Genomic DNA, 21,610 nt, shown 5'->3' with positions numbered 1-21,610 from the left:
GTTCAATCTGACCGAATCCACGAATTTCACAGAATTCACAGATTTATTCTGCCGAATATCAAAGATTCGTCTGAGCTGCGCATGCACACCGAATTCGTTAACGAAACGCGTTTAATTGGCTAACCAATTTTTTTTAGCGAGCACGATTCTAGTAGCTTTGACAAGTGGTATAGTCCAAGACACGTACGACGACACACAATAAAAGTATGACCGCGATATGGCTTGAAACATACGATGCAACTGCCTATATGCGCTAGAGATAGCGACTGTTTTTGCGACGGAGCTTTTGCTGCATAAAAAGAAATTATTATTATTGAAAAAGAAATAATTCATAGTTTCTAAAACATCTAAAAGAAAATTCTGGATACACGATGGGAAGTTCCTGTCATGGTGAACCAACGAGAGAGAACCAACAATAGCGCATATAGATCGTTGCATCATATGTATCAAGTCATATCGCGGTCATACTTTTATTGTGGGTCGTCGTACGTGTCTTGGACTATACCACTTGTCAAAGCTACTAGAACTGTGCTCGCTAAAAAAATTGGTTAGCCAATTAAAAGCGTTTCGTTAACGAATTCGGTGTGCATGCACAGCTCAGACGAATCTATGATATTCGGCAGAATAAATCTGTGAATTCTGTGAAATTCGTGGATTCGGTCAGATTGAACGAATAATTCGTTACGTGTGGCCGAACCTTTACACTCCTGTTTCTGGTTTTTCCTATGATTCGATCATTAAATCTGTAAAGGCTAAATACTTTTCACGTGGACAGTTGTATTATCTCAAGTAGGAATTGCCTCTACATTCTCTTTCTGTATTGTCAGACAAAGACAGTCCGGTATCTCATTTTTTCGTTTGTACCAGAGTCGAGAGGTACCGTTGTCGTCGTATTCAAAGTTTTGATGGATAGCTTCTGCTGGAACAGTAACCTTTTCTATACACACACTTCTATGCACAATTTTTTATCATTGATTCAACATATTCAGGATGTTTGTTTGGTTTTCTCAGTTCGCATTAATTGTATCATTACCAAATCACTTTTCATTGTAATCATTGCAAAACAGACTTTATGCAGCCAGTAATTGCTAATTATTTCACATTTGAAAACCTTTACAGTTTTTTATTTTTCTTATAATTTATTTAAACTGTATAAAACACTTTTCTCATGATATGAAATTGGAAAGTTAGAATGGTTAATGCTTTGCATGTTAAATAAAAATAAATTTACTGTGTGAAGACTTATTTATTACTCGTGAAACGCCGGGCTTTCACCTGCTCTGTTATAATGAGCCATGTCTGTCTGTCCATTTGTCTGAAGCCACAGTTGGAGGTTGAGATAAAAGATTGTTATAAGTGGGATTCGAACTCGCTGCATTTAGCCTCGAATACTAACAGTCTAACACCTGCACCGATCAACCGCCTTCTGGTGTTTCAGAATAGATGTGCAGGTAGTTATATCTGTGCTTTATCGGCACACATGATGATCTATCACTGGACACATTGGTATTCTTAAAGTGGCATGAAAATAGCTCAAGTTTTATATTTTCTATTGCGCTGCGGACACCAAGGTCACTGTTGACACCAAGGTCACTGTCGACACCACAGACACTGTCGAAACTAAGGTCACTGTCGACACCACGGTCACTGTAGACACCACGGGTCACTGTAGACACCACAGGTCACTGTAGACACCACGGTCACTGTAGACACCACGGTCATTGTAGACACCTTGGTCACTGTCGACACCACGGTCACTGTTGACACCAAGGTCACTGTCCATACCACAGTCACTGCTGACACTAAGGTCACTGTCGACACCGCGGTCACTGTAGACACCACGGTCACTGTTGACACAAAGGTCACTGTCGACACCACGGTCTGTTAAAATGACTAGTCATCACTAGTTCTGTCCCACTAACAGTTCTGGTTTTACATTCGCTCACACAGTCGACAGCGAACTCATCGCTACACCATCTAGTCCTCCCTAGTATTGACTCACTACCACTCATGGTTTTACATCCTATGCAGACAAACTTGTTGTCTGCCCTAAAGTGAACTTCCTTGGTATCATGATTATTTGTTTGTTCTGAACATTTGCTACTAGTATCTGCTCAACTGTATACAGAACCTATTAACAGGTAATAAGGCAACTCCTAGTGTGTCAGACGTAGTGTGTCCGTGTGTCAGAGTAGATATACCGGTAATCTAAATTGAGCACTTTCTTCCGAATCACCTGGGTTTATTGTTGCAGGTGCATTTTGTCTCATTTAGGTGGAGCAGGCTCTGCTCAAGGTGGCCGATGCCACAGAAAAGGCAAATAATCTACGAAATCTGAAAAAGACAGCAGAAGAGAACAAGTTAAATGTTAAGAAGGCTGCCGCTGGCATCAAGCCAACTCTCGATGCGAATTCCTCTGCTTTGAACAAGACGGCAGGAATTTCATCAGCTTTGCTTGACCGAGTAAGTCATTGCTCTTTTTTGGTATCAGTTGTTGTTGCCTGTAGGCATGGCAACTGAGACATATATGTATCAGTTTTGTTGCCTGTAGGCATGATGGCAGCTGAGACATATATGTTTCAGTTGTTGTTGCCTGTAGGCATGATGGCAACTGAGACATACATGTATCAGTTGTTGTTGCCTGTAGGCATGATGGCAACTGAGACATACATGTATCAGTTGTTGTTGCCAGTAGGCATGATGGCAACTGAGACATACATGTATCAGTTGTTGTTGCCTGTAGGCATGATGGCAACTGAGACATACATGTATCAGTTGTTGTTGCCTGTAGGCATGATGGCAACTGAGACATACATGTATCAGTTGTTGTTGCCAGTAGGCATGATGGCAACTGAGACATACATGTATCAGTTGTTGTTGCCTGTAGGCATGATGGCAACTGAGACATATATGCTAATAAAAAACCACTCCACGCTGGAATTAAGCTTGGAAACTCCAGTTTTGCTGATAGAACCGCTACTTTATCTAACCAGTTTTGCTGATAGATACTATGGAATAGTTGTAGACATAATTATTAAACCGGCAAATCTTTTATTGCTTTCTACTAGCGTGCCTGAACATCATGATTGCATGAGAGATCATGACGCACAACAAATATAAGCACAAATATTCCAAACCATGGCAAGGTGGCTGCATGGGTTTTGTGGTAGTTTTAATCTCGTATTCCTTGTTCAATATTATACCTATTGAGTACTAGTTTTGTAATCTCCTTACTTTCAGACTGCTGACTAATAACAATATTTACCGTATTTTCATGTTTTGAAGATACTATGAGAGTTATTATTCCTTTGAAGATGGAATCATAGAGGCGTTTTTATACTGACAGAGAGATTTGTATGCCACCGAATTCCTTAACATTAGAGAGGAAGATATGCAAGTTTGCATACAATTTAAGCTCTTATTATATAGTTGTAAACCAACTATAGAATTATATTATTATCAAATTTTATTATTATAGAATTGTATTATTACAGAATTGTAATTGATATGTTCTTTTAAGGTATTACCTTGTGCTAATAAGTTGCTTACATTTGCACTTGAATTTAAATGATTTTACCTCACAGTTCGCTATAAGACTTGAATCCCTTCTAGTTGAGAATTACCAGATACATCTGATAGTTGCTGAATTTTTCTAAGACTTCTGATTTTGTGCATTGGTGAATTGTTTGCAAGGCCAGGTTTTCAAATTTTGTGGTCAAATTTTACTATTTTCACATATTTTGAGTGTTGCTATAAAAAAAACCAATCGATGAATCATGGAGACTTTGATTGACCCTGAGGTACCAATGTAGGGATGCACCCTATGAAAATGGTTGGCAGTTTTCATGTGTCCATGAGGCCTGAAAAATTTTATTTTGAAAATTTCTACTAAATTTTATAAAACCATTTTTCTTTGATTCTGTCTAGATCAGAGCCAAGGAATCTCTGAAGGCGAAGGCAGCAATGTTGAGGGATGAGACAACAGAACAAGAAATTGCAATATTGGGTCGACTTCCCGAAATGATTAAAATTCTCAGGTCGTATCCTTTACGTCGTACATTATTATATGACTGGGGAGAAGGCACTAGTATTGTTGGTTTGATTTAAATTTAATTAGTTCTTCAGTTGGTTTGCTCCTTAGCCTGAAACAGACATTTCATCACTGAAAAGAAGGCAGCGCTAGGAGAAGATAGCGTAATTGTAAAACTGACCGACAGCTATAAGTCATCTATTAGTCAAGGTCGGTATTTTTCTTCTTTTATTTTTCGGCTAAAATATTAGACTAATCTTTACTATAATAATAACTGTGTTAGGGAAAAAGATTTCTCCACACGGGAATCGAACTCGGGGTGTTGGATTAAAAAATAAGCGTGCTACCCCTAGAGATGCCCTAGCCTGTCTTGACAAACTGTTGTTTTTGCGGAGTTGTCGAGCGGGCTGAGCAAAACAACAGCTTGTCACAATATGCACTGCACCTGATGCATCAGCTGCACTGAAAGGGAGTTGTTCTCTTCCGTCTATGCGACTTGGCTGCGATGTTAAGTCGGTGGCTCCATTGGTAATCATAATGGATTTTGCGCAAAAATTTATTTTAAAAAATAAGATAGAGACGTTTAACCAGAGACCAGTCTCTGCGGTAAACTTTAGTAGAACTTAAGAATAAAATAAATTAAAAATAAAATCAATACGAACAAATAAAACTGACTGAGCGCACAAAAACGACATGTTTAGTTGCTGTTGTTGCCTAAGTTCTTAGGTTCTACTAAAGTTTACCGCAGAGACTGGGCTCTGGTTAAGAGGTTTTATTTTATATTTTTCTACATAAATTTTTGCGCTAAATCCGTTTTGATTACCAATGAAGCGACCGACAACATCGCAGCCAAGCCGTATAGACGTGAGAGAACAACTCCCTTTCTGTGCAGCTGATGCATCAGGTGCAGTGCGTATTGTGACAAGCTGTTGTTTTGCTTGCCCCGCTCGACGATTTTTCGTAATGCTAGTAAATAGACATATTACACCGCATTCTTGTCTCTCATCTTTGTTATCTTGTTCGTGATTGGCTGCAATAAATCTTATCGCTGTAATTGGGAAATACCACACTTTATGATTACGTCCTGACTAAAGCAAAAAGGTTCCTCAGCTGTGTTGATCAGGCTATAGACATGAAATAAATTGTGTGGCAGGCCTGAAATTCATTAGGTAAACGTAAGGAACTTGCAGCTGATGATTTTTATTAGTGTAGCAGGCTAAAATACGGTTTTATGCTAAATAGTTGATCTGTAAAAAATATCGGAAGTTTCAGATTTTTAAGGAAAGATCGGCCGATACCGATTCAAATACTTAACACTCATATCGGCACCGATACCAATTCCGATACCAAAATTGGGGCAACTCTAGCTAATACTCAGTCATTGGATAATTATACATGTACTGATTACTCATTACGATCTCTCACAGTGCATGGCACTGGCAAACATACTAGTATGAACAATAGAATTGCAAATAATTCTTGAGTAAAAGATGTTTTGCTTTCGCAATGCCAATGTTTGAGAATAAGATGGATGCAGGGCACGTAAGTAAATAACTTTAGGCCAGTACATTCTCTGTATTCTGCGAGGTATAAAGTCCTTAGATTAAATATTGTTAGCAGATATGTGTCTGTCAGCTAACAAAGTACGCTATGAGATATTGTTGTTTAGCTATGGTAATTTGTATTTTATGATTAGAGACCAACCGTAGGAGAGGGCAAAGTTGTCCATGGGTCTTTTTGTTAAAAGTCACTGATTTGCTTTGTTTTCAATTCCATGAACAAAAATTCGATTTTGTAAGTTACAGAGCTGTAAGACAGGATTAATTGCATGTAAATTATAACAATGAGGATGTCCTTTAGGTTCGGTAGAGAAGCATGTGGACTATCTGTTGGAGTGTCTTCCTGATTGGATATCTCGTGTTTCCATATCGACAGGTAAATACATTAAAATAAACCGACAGACTGAACTTTCACAGTTGAATGAGAGACTGAAGGAGCTGCTCAGGCAGAAACAATATCTGATACCTGATGTGATGGTGTGATTTCATATCACACTAGTGTATGTATCTCTTTCACACCTTTTTATAATCTTTTCATCTTTAACCTTGAAAATGATTGGTTTACGATGTACAGAATTGTATCTATAGCATCTGCGTATTTATATTTGGTCTTTAATATGATTTTAAACCATCCCAATTACATTCATTTTATAAGTTTTATAATCTCAATAGATATACTTCATTTTAAATTATATACAAGTATTATGAAAGCAAACCATTTACTGCAGTCAAAGCATATAACATGTCAGATCACAACTTAGCAAATATATTGTAGTGTTTGAAATCGCTAAGGAAAATGAGGTGAGTCATATGAAAGGTGACACAGTACCTGTAATCGGGTGACTGTTAAGGAAGGTGAAGCAGTATTTGTATCTGTAATCGGGTGACTGTTAAGGAAGGTGAAGCAGTATTTGTATCTGTAATCGGGTGACTGTTAAGGAAGGTGAAGCAGTATTTGTATCTGTAATCGGGTGACTGTTAAGGAAGGTGAAGCAGTGCTCATATCTGTAATTTTTGTTTTAATAAAATTTCAATGGAAATAGTGATCCTCTGACAACTTTATTTGACAGATTTTATTTACTGTTAAGCACTTGCAATAAAATTAATAGAGAGCATTATATATTATACACATATTGTTAGGGGATGGTTTTATCAACTGCTACACACTTGCTTTAAAACATCTGTTCACCTTGAGAGTAAGTGTAACATTTTTACAAAATAGCAATTAATTCTCCAGAATGGCCATGTTCAGTTGGAGTTGTGCTCCTATTACCTCTGCTCACAATTGTTTGGTTGCTAATCAATAACAATGTAACAAGATTAGCAGTCGGTTGGCTGGGTACCTTACACCTTATCGGAGGACGGGGAGAAGAGGTGCTGTAGCATGGAGGAATTGACACGATCGAGCATAAAACCGTGCTATCAGATAGCAATGCTTACAGAGGAAGTACTACTTGTTTAGCGATATATAAGAACTTTATTTGCGGTGTGGTTAGCACAGCAAGTGTGGATAGCGTAATATTCACATCCTTCTCACTAAAGAAAGTGTATGTAATCGACATTTTACAGCTTATTCAATCACTTGCGTCAGGCTTATTGTCTGCCCACATTTCCTGCATAAGTTTTAGTTGCTAAAATTTAAAGAAGACCGGAGACGATAATAAAAAAGTTGTGAATAGCGTTCGCAAAAAAGAAGTGAGCAATTTCTAAGTTCTTTGAGAATTTAATGGAAATTAAGTTAAAGGCAAAAGAAGGTTATAATCGACTCAGGACCATAACCCCTTGGTTGTTAGGTTTGACTCAGGACCATAACCCCTTAGTTGTTAGGATTGACTCAGGACCATAACCCCTTGGTTGTTAGGATTGACTCAGGACCATAACCCCTTGGTTGTTAGGATTGACTCAGGACCATAACCCCTTGGTTGTTAGGATTGACTCAAGACCATAACCCCTTGGTTATTAGAATTGACTCAAGACCATAACCCTTTGGTTGTTAGGATTGACTCAGGACCATAACCCCTTGGTTGTTAGGATTGACTCAGGACCATAAACCCCTTGGTTGTTAGGATTGACTCAGGACCATACCCTCTTGGTTGTTAGGATTGACTCAGGACCATAACCCCTTGGTTGTTAGGATTGACTCAGGACCATAACCCCTTGGTTGTTAGGATTAACTCAGGACCATAACCCCTTGGTTGTTAGGATTGACTCAGGACCATAACCCCTCGGTTGTTAGGATTGACTCAGGACCATAACCCCTTGATTGTTAGGATTGACTCAGGACCATAACCCCTTGGTTGTTAGGATTGACTCAGGACCATAACCCCTTGGTTGTTAGGATTGACTTATGACCATAACCCCTTGGTTGTTAGGATTGACTCAGGGCCATAACCCCTTTGGTTGTTAGGATTGACTCAGGACCATAACCCCTTGGTTGTTAGGATTGACTCAGAACCATAACCCCTTGGTTGTTAGGATTGACTCAGGACCATAACCCCTTGGTTGTTAGGATTAACTCAGGACCATAACCCCTTGGTTGTTAGGATTGACTCAGGACCATAACCCCTCGGTTGTTAGGATTGACTCAGGACCATAACCCCTTGGTTGTTAGGATTGACTCAGGACCATAAACCCCTTGGTTGTTAGGATTGACTCAGGACCATAACCCCTTGGTTGTTAGGATTGACTCAGGACCATAAACCCCTTGGTTGTTAGGATTGACTCAGGACCATAACCCCTTGGTTGTTAGGATTGACTCAGGACCATAACCCCTTGGTTGTTAGGATTGACTCAGGACCATAAACCCCTTGGTTGTTAGGATTGACTCAGGACCATACCCTCTTGGTTGTTAGGATTGACTCAGGACCATAACCCCTTGGTTGTTAGGATTGACTCAGGACCATAACCCCTTGGTTGTTAGGATTGACTCAGGACCGTAACCCCTTGGTTGTTAGGATTGACTCAGGACCATAACCCCTTGATTGTTAGGATTGACTCAGGACCATAACCCCTTGGTTGTTAGGGTTGACTCAGGACCATAACCTCTTGGTTGTTAGGATTGACTCAGGACCATAACCCCTTGGTTGTTAGGATTGACTTATGACCATAACCCCTTGGTTGTTAGGATTGACTCAGGACCATAAGCCCTTTGGTTGTTAGGATTGACTCAGGACCATAACCCCTTGGTTGTTAGGATTGACTCAGGACCATAACCCCTCGGTTGTTAGGATTGACTCAGGACCATAACCCCTTGGTTGTTAGGATTGACTTATGACCATAACCCCTTGGTTGTTAGGATTGACTCAGGACCATAACCCCTTTGGTTGTTAGGATTGACTCAGGACCATAACCCCTTGGTTGTTAGGATTGACTCAGGACCATAACCCCTTGGTTGTTAGGATTGACTCAGGACCATAAACCCCTTGGTTGTTAGGATTGACTCAGGACCATAACCCCTTGGTTGTTAGGATTGACTCAGAACCATAACCCCTTGGTTGTTAGGATTGACTCAGGACCATAACCCCTTGGTTGTTAGGATTAACTCAGGACCATAACCCCTTGGTTGTTAGGATTGACTCAGGACCATAACCCCTTGGTTGTTAGGATTGACTCAGGACCATAACCCCTTGGTTGTTAGGATTGACTCAGGACCATAAACCCCTTGGTTGTTAGGATTGACTCAGGACCATAACCCCTTGGTTGTTAGGATTGACTCAGGACCATAACCCCTTTGGTTGTTAGGATTGACTCAGAACCATAACCCCTTGGTTGTTAGGATTGACTCAGGACCATAACCCCTTGGTTGTTAGGATTGACTCAGGACCATAACCCCTTGGTTGTTAGGATTGACTCAGGACCATAAACCCCTTGGTTGTTAGGATTGACTCAGGACCATAACCCCTTGGTTGTTAGGATTGACTCAGGACCATAACCCCTTGGTTGTTAGGATTGACTCAGGACCATAAACCCCTTGGTTGTTAGGATTGACTCAGGACCATACCCTCTTGGTTGTTAGGATTGACTCAGGACCATAACCCCTTGGTTGTTAGGATTGACTCAGGACCATAACCCCTTGGTTGTTAGGATTGACTCAGGACCATACCCTCTTGGTTGTTAGGATTGACTCAGGACCATAACCCCTTGGTTGTTAGGATTGACTCAGGACCATAACCCCTTGGTTGTTAGGATTGACTCAGGACCGTAACCCCTTGGTTGTTAGGATTGACTCAGGACCATAACCCCTTGGTTGTTAGGATTGACTCAGGACCATAACCCCTTGGTTGTTAGGGTTTACTCAGGACCATAACCTCTTGGTTGTTAGGATTGACTCAGGACCATAACCCCTTGGTTGTTAGGATTGACTTATGACCATAACCCCTTGGTTGTTAGGATTGACTCAGGACCATAAGCCCTTTGGTTGTTAGGATTGACTCAGGACCGTAACCCCTTGGTTGTTAGGATTGACTCAGAACCATAACCCCTTGGTTGTTAGGATTGACTCAGGACCATAACCCCTTGGTTGTTAGGATTGACTCAGGACCATAACCCCTTGGTTGTTAGGATTGACTCAGGACCATAACCCCTTGGTTGTTAGGATTGACTCAGGACCATAAACCCCTTGGTTGTTAGGATTGACTCAGGACCATAACCCCTTGGTTGTTAGGATTGACTCAGGACCATAACCCCTTGGTTGTTAGGATTGACTCAAGACCATAACCCTTTAGTTGTTAGGATTGACTCACGACCATAACCCTTTGGTTGTTAGGATTGACTCAGGACCATAACCCATTTGGTTGTTAGGATTGACTCAGGACCATAACCCCTTGGTTGTTAGGATTGACTCAGGACCATAACCTCTTGGTTGTTAGGATTGACTCAGGACCACAACCCCTTGGTTGTTAAGATTGACTCAGGACCATAACCCTTTGGTTATTAGAATTGACTCAGGACCATAACCCTTTGGTTGTTAGAATTGACTCAGGACCATAACCCCTTGCTTGTTAAGATTGACTCAGGACCATAACCCTTTGGTTATTAGAATTGACTCAGGACCATAACCCCTTGGTTGTTAAGATTGACTCAGGGCCATAACCCTTTGGTTATTAGAATTGACTCAAGACCATAACCCTTTGGTTGTTAGAATTGACTCAGGACCATAACCCCTTGGTTGTTAGGATTGACTCAGGACCATAACCCCTCGGTTGGAAAGCTTACAAGAGGCCTCTACATCATTGTATCCGGCAAAGATCAAAGATACAGTGATTTCTATGTGCCAGAGGACAGTAACATGTGAAAAGATACAACGCCTAATGTTGCTGTTAAATCAAAGTTCTTTTTTAAATTGCCCCAAATTGACATGAGGTCAGATACTGTGAACCCAAATAGGAGTTTTCAGCTCATTACACAATCATGTCAACATGTTAGACATTGCAGATTAAAATCATGCAAAATGAAATGGACTAGTCTTATCACAACAATGTCATCATTAAAGTTGTTTTGATATGATATTTAATATGGTTTCATATTCGCATGATTTGCAAAGACAGTTACAAAATGGCAACTGCTCATTAGAGTAATACATGTGTATGGGATTCTTTGTATTCTGTATGGCTAAATATGGTGCCCCACATCTGCATATAGCTTCTGGGACAACTGCGCTAGCAGATGTAAAGAATTGTAGTGACTGACCCAGCCTACATGATGTCTGTAAAAGCAAATATAGAAGAGGTAATGAGGGTTGCAGCTTCCAAAGAACTAAGGAGATTTAACACTTGTCAGGCTTCAACGATTTTGACCAGAAATTTAGAATGAATGTTAATATTGACTATTATAGGCATCGGTTGCTTTTTAAACTAACAAATTAATTGAACGACATGTTAGCTTGAGTTCGTAAATTATAGTAGATACGTATGGTTGACATTAGACTGCCTAACAAGTAACATGCTACAGTAGACACCGCTTAATGTGATCACTATTGTGAACACCAAAAATGATAACAATAACCAATTTATAGCATGAACCAAAAAATAAAAATTGCCATTTCAACGTTCATTAGGCGTCGCAAAAATAAAGTTACATGAAATTATGTGTTTAATAAACAATGAAACTTACAACAGACACAGCTTTGGCTGCATCATGTCTTTTGCAGCAAATCATCAATAAATATTTCATATTCGTAGTGCAGTTCAAATAAAAAACTGTTCAAATAAAGATACTTTGTTTTGCACTCCAAACCATAACATGTGAAAAGCTTTCCACATTTTCTTATTTGTTGAAATGTGTACTGCTGATTGATCTTCCTCCTACTTCATAGTCAGTGCCTACTTTATTTTCCTTAGCCTGTGTAACTGCCTCGCAGACGTGGCCTCCGTTAACTCTGCAGCCACCTGGAGATTGCCATCCACTCCTAGAAGTTGGTTTGGGTCATGGCACTTCTTTTTTTAGCAACGATGTCTTCTATTGTTGTGGTTGTAGTGGTACACAACTACCACTTTTCTCTGTAGCACCCATTTTTCTCTGTAATGAGCTTTTAGTGACCAAATAATTCCTTGTCCAAAGGCTGTAAGAGAAATGTTGCATTGGGTGGCCGAAAGATCAACTTCATGTTATTTAAGGTGACAATAACAGCATGTGCTGTGCAGTTGTCAACAAGGAGAGCAATATTTTCTGTCAGCTGATTATCCTACTTCATGAACCGCTCTTGGAATATGACACTGGTCATCCACATGTTTGAGCAATAATCCACAGGCAATTTTTAATGCCTTTGAAACAAATGCCTTAATGCCTTTGGGTTGTGGCTTTTTCCTATCACTAAAAGCCTCTGCTTCTCACCTGACATGTTTACACAACAAGGTACAGATACATGATACTTTGACACTTAGCACCCACGCACAGTCTCATTTTAAAAATATTTGTATGCTCAGGTAATGCTCGATAGAATAAATGAGTTTCATCGGCATTGCACACATCATCAGGAGGATAATCCGCAATTATTTTTGAAAATTCCAGCCATGATGCTGCTGCTGGAATATCTGCATTGTTCTGTTTCCCGTGTACTGTACATGTTTGTAAACAATGTTTCCTATGTACTGTACATGTTTGTAAACAATGTTTCCTATGTACTGTACATGTTTGTAAACAATGTTTCCTATGTACTGTACATGTTTGTAAACAGTGTTTCCTATGTACTGTACATGTTTGTAAACAATGTTTCCTATGTACTGTACATGTTTGTAAACAATGTTTCCTATGTACTGTACATGTTTGTAAACAATGTTTCCTATGTACTGTACATGTTTGTAAACAATGTTTCCTATGTACTGTACATGTTTGTAAACAGTGTTTCCTATGTACTGTACATGTTTGTAAACAATGTTTCCTATGTACTGTACATGTTTGTAAACAATTTTTCCTATGTACTGTACATGTTTGTAAACTGTTTCTTATGTACTGTACATGTTTGTAAACAATGTTTCCTATGTACTGTACATGTTTGTAAACAATGTTTCCTATGTACTGTACATGTTTGTAAACAATGTTTCCCATGTACTGTACATGTTTGTAAACAGTGTTTCCTATGTACTGTACATGTTTGTAAACAATGTTTCCTATGTACTGTACATGTTTGTAAACAATGTTTCCTATGTACTGTACATGTTTGTAAACAATGTTTCCTATGTACTGTACATGTTTGTAAACAATGTTTCCTATGTACTGTACATGTTTGTAAACAGTGTTTCCTATGTACTGTACATGTTTGTAAACAATGTTTCCTATGTACTGTACATGTTTGTAAACAATTTTTCCTATGTACTGTACATGTTTGTAAACTGTTTCTTATGTACTGTACATGTTTGTAAACAATGTTTCCTATGTACTGTACATGTTTGTAAACAGTGTTTCCTATGTACTGTACATGTTTGTAAACAGTGTTTCCTATGTACTGTACATGTTTGTAAACAGTGTTTCTTATGTACTGTACATGTTTGTAAACAGTGTTTCCTATGTACTGTACATGTTTGTAAACAATGTTTCCTATGTACTGTACATGTTTGTAAACAATGTTTCCTATGTACTGTACATGTTTGTAAACAGTGTTTCCTATGTACTGTACATGTTTGTAACCAATGTTTCCTATGTACTGTACATGTTTGTAAACAATGTTTCCTATGTACTGTACATGTTTGTAAACAATGTTTCCTATGTACTGTACATGTTTGTAAACAATATTTTCCCATTTCTTCTATCAATGAAAACAACCATCAGTCGCTACAAAGTGCGTTTTTTCATCTGTTTGGCTAAATGTTTTAGCTTTTAGGCACATTAGGGGTCCATTTACTTGAGCATCAACTTCTCAAACATTAGAAAACCCAATATCATAGCGTATTCGACTTCAGTGTCTTTTCCAATAAGTATTCTTGTGTGCAACTAATTTGGGTTTTTTTTTAATTTGAATTTCCATCTCAAGACTTGTTCAATTTTTTAAAATTTCACAGAGAAGTGGCTGGGACATTTGCCATTGTACAGCAACCTCTTGTTGCCCCATCTTAGCTAGCTCGTTATAGCTCTCTAAAATGGCAATTTTCTATGCTTAACTCTTTATAAGCATCGTATATAAGCATCGTATATAAACATACATATACATATGTATATACATACATATATAATATATATATATATATATAATATATACGTATAAAAATTGTTTCCTCACCCCGATTAACCCATATGGGTGGTAATTTCTGCTCTAACTCAGGTCTCCTATCCTACCAGAGATCTGGAGGTCTGAGCACTCGCCTCAAGATCTTAGCTGTTCCCAGTAGCGCACTTTTCTGCAACTCACCTGAGTTGATTGCTGTTGGTATTTGGGCAAGCCACATTTTATGTGCCGGTGTTATTGCGCCCAGTGCCCCAATGACTACTGGGATTACAGTTGTTCTTACATCCCAGCATTTTTCAATCTCTTCTCCAAGAGGGAGATATTTCTCTACCTTTTCTTTTTCTTTGCTGGCTATATTGTAGTCATTGAGTACTGCTATATCTATTATAGTAGCTCTCTTGTTCTCCTTGTCCACCACCACTATATCTGGTTGGTTTGCTAGGACATGCTTGTCAGTCCGGATGTAGAAGTCCCAGAGGATCTTAGCGTGATCATTTCCATTGACCTTACCAGGAGTTTCCCACCAGTGTTGTGGTTTATTAAGACCATACTCATCACATAGACTTTTATACACAACACCTGCGAGATGATTATGCCGCTCAGTGTATGCATTTCCTGCTAGCTGCTTGCATCCACTGATGATGTGTTGGATGGTCTCAGGTGCATCTTTGCACAGTCTGCATCTAGGATCGTCTCTAGTGTGATAGATTTTCGTTTGGAGTTGCCTTGTTGGGAGCACTTGCTCCTGGGCTGCCATGATTAGCGACTCTGTATTGGCCGTTAGGTTTCCTAACGGCCAATATATATATCTATATATATATATCTAGATATGTCTATATCTAGATATATATATCTTTGATCAATATATATATATTGTAAGGTATATATGTATACCTTACAACCTTTTACCTATAGATATATAAGTATATACATGTATATATACCTATATGCATGTATATATACCTATATGCATGTATATATAGGTTTGTACCTATATATATACAGGTACAAACAGCAAGTAAATAAACCTGCGCATGCACCTGCTGCTGTATGTACTCGTTGTATGTACTTTCTACCTGCTGTATGTATCTGTATGTATCTGCATGTATCTATTATTATTATTGAACTAGCAAGATAAGTAATGAAATGCTTTTATAATCTAATGAATTATAAAGTCACATGGTCTTTTATTTACTTATCTGTATTAAAAAACACTTTTATGACCAACACTTAAAATATGAAAAGTTCAGATCTACCATTAAGCTCTAATTAATATTTGTGAAATGAAGCAATGTATACCAACTCTGTAGGAAATGTTGCACCAAACTGTTGATATCCTTTAGTAAAATCATGCTAGAAATATAACTACTGTATAGTAGGTCATCTTTGCTACAGAATTATTGTAGTATTTGTGTAAGCAAGTCAACAGCTTCGATGTTTAACCAAAGATGGGAATGTGGGAGAATGTGGCAGGTTCACAAAGTACAGTGACATCAGCACTTCCTTGTCGTCTGTCAATGAACCATTTCCTGTTGCACTCACGGCATGGATATGATCTGTAAAAGTTGTTTATAGGAGATCATAAAGTATCATACTTTATCAGTTTTTACCGTTGCACTACTTTGCTTTATTATCTTTTTTATTAATTTCTTTTACTTTTTCCCTATATTTATTTCCTTCAATTAATTTCCTTACATATATTTTTATTGATCTTCTTTATATATATACTAGCTGTGCTACCAGCGTTGCCCTGGTAATAAAAATCAGCTTATAAACAATGAGAAATTACGAGAGTTGCTTGCCACTTGCTATTGCCTGACACTTTGTTGCTGTGCTGTAATATAAAGGGCAGCAAAAAGGAGAACAAATGAAAATTGATCAGGCATTGCGGCTGAGTTACCGCAACAAGTGTTCGAAGCGTGAGCTGAAAAGCGACCATGGCCTTAAAGCGCATCTACTTTAAAAAGCTGTTTTGAGGAATTCATCACTAGTCTCAGAAAAATCGATAAAATGCAACTCTGAATCATCAAAAAAGTAAGGTCTAAATTCATGGGCAGAGGTAAACTCCGAATCCATTCAAAGCATGGAAACTCAGTGATAGCTGTGTACAGAGCTGAAACAAAGAGGAAACTTAATTAATACGTAGATACGGTAAAACCTCTAATTGAGCGCCCTGTTGCCGTATTTTCCACCTTTCTCTTATAGTGGTGTTCTATTAGAAGTGGTATTCAATTAAAGGTGGCATTCAAATAGAGTCTTTACGGTATATTCTTTACAAATTATAGGAGTTGTCCTTACTCGCATCTAGCAAAGGCTCTAACGAGAGGGTCTCCGCTTTTGCATTGGTAATTCTGGCATGGGTTTATGTAGCACTGTACTCTATCCACCACTGGACAATCACCTGCAATAGGATGTCAATTTGTCACCCTTAAAAAGCAACATGTCAGATCAACGTATAAACATTTTACAAATTAGGCGTTGTTGTCCGCCTCTAGGCGTTAGCAACTTGATTAGGCTTTGGCTGCGTCTGATTATAATAAATAATTAAATAAACCATTTATAAATTGCTTTATAGATTTTTTGGAACTCTAAAAGTACACATAGTGTCAGACTCTATCTATATAAATATAGGCAATGTAAAAAGGATAAATTTCATGATGCCTGACATTGTAAGTGTGGCAATTAAGGCAAAATCAGTCTAAGGTTCGAGCCTAATTCTGTATATTAGCTCTGATTTATTTGGATGGTCATTCCTACAGCATAAAATGATGAGATGAGAAGTTCTGAAATTTCAAACAGTTGTAGCAATTATCATTTTAGCTGAGCTACACGCGACGGAAAATCCAATTTTTTAAACTATAAGAAAATCAGACTTTGTTGTTTTATCAGATGGACTGAAAAAGCAAAAAAGTCTAAAAATGTTTTTAGAGCAACTTGGTTTGCTCAAAATGTAAACCAAAAAAATCGTGATGCCTTACAATGTAATAACAAGGAAATAAGGCTGGCCAATCAAAATGGTATGAATTTACATCTTGCCTATACTTCCTAGAACATTAGGAGGTTTTACCTTGTAGAAAAACTCTTTGAGACAAACATTTCTATTAAAACTATTTCTATTAAACTCGTTGTTGATAACATAGAAACAAGTAATAAAGACCTACTCACATTGAAAACTCGGCAGTCTTTGTCTCGAAAAGGGGTCAATGAAGTGATTTTCACAAGAAGTGCAGGAGTCATCCCTACATCGGGCTTGTTTGTGGTCAACACAGGTTTCTACTTGGCATGGGTTGACAAGGCAGGCAACTTGTGGCAAACCAGCCGGACACATGAGAAATGATTGAAACACATCAAAGAATGTCATCCCGTTGTTGCTTACTTGGGCTGAGCAGCTCACCACACATGATAGGATAACTGAGAATAAAAGACGATAATTACATTTTAACAACTTTTGCACTTTCTGACAACTGAAAATGTTGAATTGTTTGTTTAATAGTATTAAGAAGAAACTGAAATCAACTCATGAATGTTTGTCTAGAAGACAGCATATGCCATATAAATGCTGCCAGTTTTAAAAACCATAATTCTGATAAAATTGATTATTTTGCCAACTAATAATTAATATTTACTCCTGATATTTACTCTTTGTCAGAGTTTACAATTAGAAATAATTATTATACAATGCTTAGAGGTAACTAACTGTAATATCAACTAGTACCCTAGAAGTCCCGTGTGCAGTGAGAGATCAGCAGGTGTAATAAGTATCTGTACAGTAGAGCAGATGATAGTGTGCTTGGCTGCTAGGCCAGGTTCGATTCCCGTGCAAAGCAATATTTTTTTGCCAACATCCAACTGTGGCTTCAGGCAGACAAATGGACAGACACGGCTATCCACATACAGTCAAACATGGATAACTCGCCCACGGATAGCTCGAACACATGGTTAATTCGAACGGTTTCTTTGGTCCGTTCCCACGTAATGATAAATTACTATAGATAACTCGAACTCAACACTGTTAATTCGAACTGTTTTTTTGCCCAACGGATACCGAAACGGTTGTTATCGCTTTAGAAAATCACTTTTTTCAAAGCCATAGAGGTAAACCTCATCTTTTCGTAATTCATAAGCGTCGTTATTACCACCATCGGCAAAATATTTCTGTCAACGACTTTTCTAAAGGTTTGGTGAAATTTGATTTATACTGCTATACGATGAGTAGCACGGGCTAGCCGGGTCACGCGCACAAGGATTTTCGCCACGCACATTTAAAACAAAAACAGCATGCTGTTTTGTATGTGCGTGGCGAAAATCTTTGAGTGCGTGACCCGGCTAGCCCGTGACGAATAGTTTTCCGACGTTGATTCCGTGTTCAATCAACGTCGGAATGTTGAATGTTTAAAACGTCTTAAAAATTGTGGTAATTAAACGTATACGTTGTCTTAGCTAAAAAAAACTATTCATCATTTGACCTAAACACAGAATACGTGTGTACATTCAATAAGTATCCATTCAAAAAGCGTGAGTGATATAGAATGTACCGTAAAACCTCGTAAAACTTTTAATTGAACTGCCTCGGAGTGTTGCTCTTAACGAATCCCAGGTAAAGTAAAGTTATCTTTGCATAAACTTCAAGAAAAATCGACAAAATTGATCGTGGGTAAAACGCTCAAAAGAAAAATATGTCTTTTCTTTTGAGCATTTCAACAACGATCAAGTTTTGCCAATGTCAATCTGAAAAACGTCCTGGCAATAACATCATCTCAAACAACAAACCAATCTCAAGTGATAGAAAAATCTCTATACTTTTTGATAAAAACGTTTTAAACTTTACATTAGAAGCATTTAATTTGAAACAAGCCATTTGTGCTTTTGATTTATATTATAGTTTGTATATGTACATGTATCTACTAATAAATAAGTAAATACATGGACTTGTGACAGTGCTCTGATAACTTGAACGCTCTGATAATTCGAACACTCTTGCTCGGTCCCGTGAAGTTCGAGTTATCCATGTTTGACTGTACATAAATTTCAGTGTTTGTCTGTCTGTCATTCGTCTGTCCAATTGTAGCTTATAGATGAAGTTCTAGGAGCAAAAATCCTCTTCACACTGCATTTAAACTCGTAACCGTTAAGTGTACATTTGACAAACTAATCTAAAACACTACTCTTTCCTTGCTATACTATGGAATAGTAGGGCAAATACTTATGCATAGTTTGCAAAAATAATAGCACGCTGTAAGTTCAGGATTGTGTTATAGACCATTACGCGTAACGTAATGTCACAAGCTGGCCTTAGATATAGGACATGGTTCTTTTTATAATACATGTATGTTCCTAGCTTTACTAGCTTAAGTTACTCAAATTTATTGGGTAATTATTTTAATCAATGAATTTGAGTAAAATACATTGGGTAAAATAATTACTCCAGTGAAACTAATTACTACAGTCTTTACTATAACACAAAGCATAGCATAACACATAACGGAATAACACATAACACAGCATAACACGTACGTGTTATAGTAAAGATCTAAAGCATAGCATAACACATAACACGTAGCATAGCATAACACATAACACTATAACACATAGCATAACACATAACATTATAACACATAGCATAATACATTTCTGTTATAATAAATATTATTGTAAATATTAGACTTTGGCTGTAAATTTGGTTTTAACTTGAAAAAACTTTTTTATCGTAAGTGCTCACCTATAAATTTGCTAGGTTTTAACGGCAGTTACACGACAGCACAATATTTAATTATTTTTATATATTTAGCTAATAGGGATACTTTTATCTGTCAGTGATTATAGACACAGCAGCAAAAATATTGCTATTAATATTATAGCATTATTGTTATTATAGCATTATATTATTAAATTACCATTAATATTAATTCACTGCATGCTCTCTTATAAATGCTCTCTTATAAATGCTAACTTCAAACAAATTCCAGAAAATTTTTTACCAAACTGACTGTTGTGACACACATGGGAGATAACTCCAGTTGTTTGATTGAACAAAGGTATGTTCTAGTATTCCACTACTTTTTTGCAGAGCCGATATCAGAAAAAATTTGATCTGTCTTACCGTCAATTAAATACGTAATAAATAATGAATAATACATCTATAAATAAAGTAATAAACATACCGTATAATATAATTTTAACACTGTAAAGTCAACAAGTTTAAATTCATACCCAGATACACTTGTAGAATTGTAGCCATCTTCTTGCAGGTTTTCATCAGTGAATCTATTCCTTTTGGTAAAAGTATTTATTATATGCGAATGATTTCATCAATCACTCTGACATGTTGGCCCATCCTTCCTAAATGTCACTACGATCATAAATGACATTATATATCAATTCGCTCGAGTTGTCACGCAGTAATATTAATTGCAGAAAAATCTCTTATGCTAAAATATATGCTAATGGGAATCGTTTCCAATTATTTTAACAGGTGAATCACTGTTGCATATACATTATAATTGTGTCTGTAGCACTTCTAGTTAAACTACTAGCTATCATTCATGTCATTTTATTTTGCTTTTAATTCATTTAAATCCTAATCATACAAATATTATATAAGATACTAGATATTAGATAAGGGTTTATTTATAGCTGCAAAAACTGTTATTGGGCTATTTAAGAGTTGAACACATAAGAATACAAACCTTTAATGATGTGTAAGTCTCTACATAAACTCTAGTGAATAAATGGAGATGAATTGCTGTCCATAGACCTTATTTGTATTATTTTGAGTAGATGAATTGATTTGATATAGTGTAAGTACCAACTAACACCATCTGAGATTCAGTGCATTTGTAAGGCTCTCTAGCAGTTTGATAGTCTTGATATTACATCATATTGATCAGCAGTGGACTGATAGGTGGAGACAATGACACGCTGAGACACAGCAGGATCAACTATAGAGATATTTATGTATGATAGGTGGAGACGAGCTAGGAGCTATGCCAGGAACATAGACATCAATTTTATGCATCATAGCTTAATTATCATTCATATGCTACTAGGAGCATAGACATGGGAAACTTATTTCGCAAACAGTAAACAACCGTCTTGTGTCGCTGGACCAAAGGATTTAATAAATTTTTTAATGCTTTGTGAGGCTGAATACAGTAGAGCTCGGCTAGATCAAATGCTAGCGTATTGTCTAAAATCAGTTCAACATAGTTTTGGTTTACTAGAGCTATAGCCCACTATAGCCCGGGTTCGCTATAGCCATGGTTTGTTATATCTATGGTTCACTATAGTCAAGCTATTGGAATGATCTAGTGAAGGGAAAAAAGTGTAATATAGTAATGCCTAACATAGCTGTGGTGTGTGTGT

The 21,610-nt window shown here is 37.6% G+C and overlaps 2 protein-coding genes across 2 annotated transcripts in view; one reads left to right on the top strand and one right to left on the bottom strand.

Moving 5' to 3' along the window:
* LOC137388743 (DNA replication factor Cdt1-like) overlaps nucleotides 1-6,271 on the top strand; it is a 28,328-nt gene extending 22,057 nt beyond the window's left edge. Inside the window, exons 9-12 of the mRNA XM_068075201.1 lie at nucleotides 2,275-2,463; nucleotides 3,928-4,040; nucleotides 4,152-4,240; nucleotides 5,891-6,271. Coding sequence (XP_067931302.1) covers nucleotides 2,275-2,463; nucleotides 3,928-4,040; nucleotides 4,152-4,240; nucleotides 5,891-6,072 — 573 coding nt within the window. The 3' untranslated portion in view covers nucleotides 6,073-6,271. The remainder of the gene's footprint in view (nucleotides 1-2,274; nucleotides 2,464-3,927; nucleotides 4,041-4,151; nucleotides 4,241-5,890) is intronic.
* Nucleotides 6,272-15,419: 9,148 nt separating this feature from the next.
* Nucleotides 15,420-20,595, bottom strand: LOC137408173 (uncharacterized). Its single transcript, XM_068094576.1, has 4 exons — nucleotides 20,459-20,595; nucleotides 17,414-17,659; nucleotides 16,547-16,649; nucleotides 15,420-15,804 (listed from the first exon to the last, which is right to left on the bottom strand). Exons 1-4 carry the CDS (start codon nucleotides 20,502-20,504, stop codon nucleotides 15,687-15,689), a joined length of 513 nt encoding a protein of 170 aa, XP_067950677.1. The 5' UTR covers nucleotides 20,505-20,595; the 3' UTR covers nucleotides 15,420-15,686.
* Between the last annotated feature and the right edge of the window lie 1,015 nt (nucleotides 20,596-21,610).

Source organism: Watersipora subatra, chromosome 1 (assembly GCF_963576615.1).
Source record: "Watersipora subatra chromosome 1, tzWatSuba1.1, whole genome shotgun sequence".
In the NCBI taxonomy this organism is placed as follows: domain Eukaryota; kingdom Metazoa; phylum Bryozoa; class Gymnolaemata; order Cheilostomatida; family Watersiporidae; genus Watersipora; species Watersipora subatra.
Note: the sequence above shows the minus strand (reverse complement) of the source record. Positions and strands in the feature narration are given on the sequence as shown.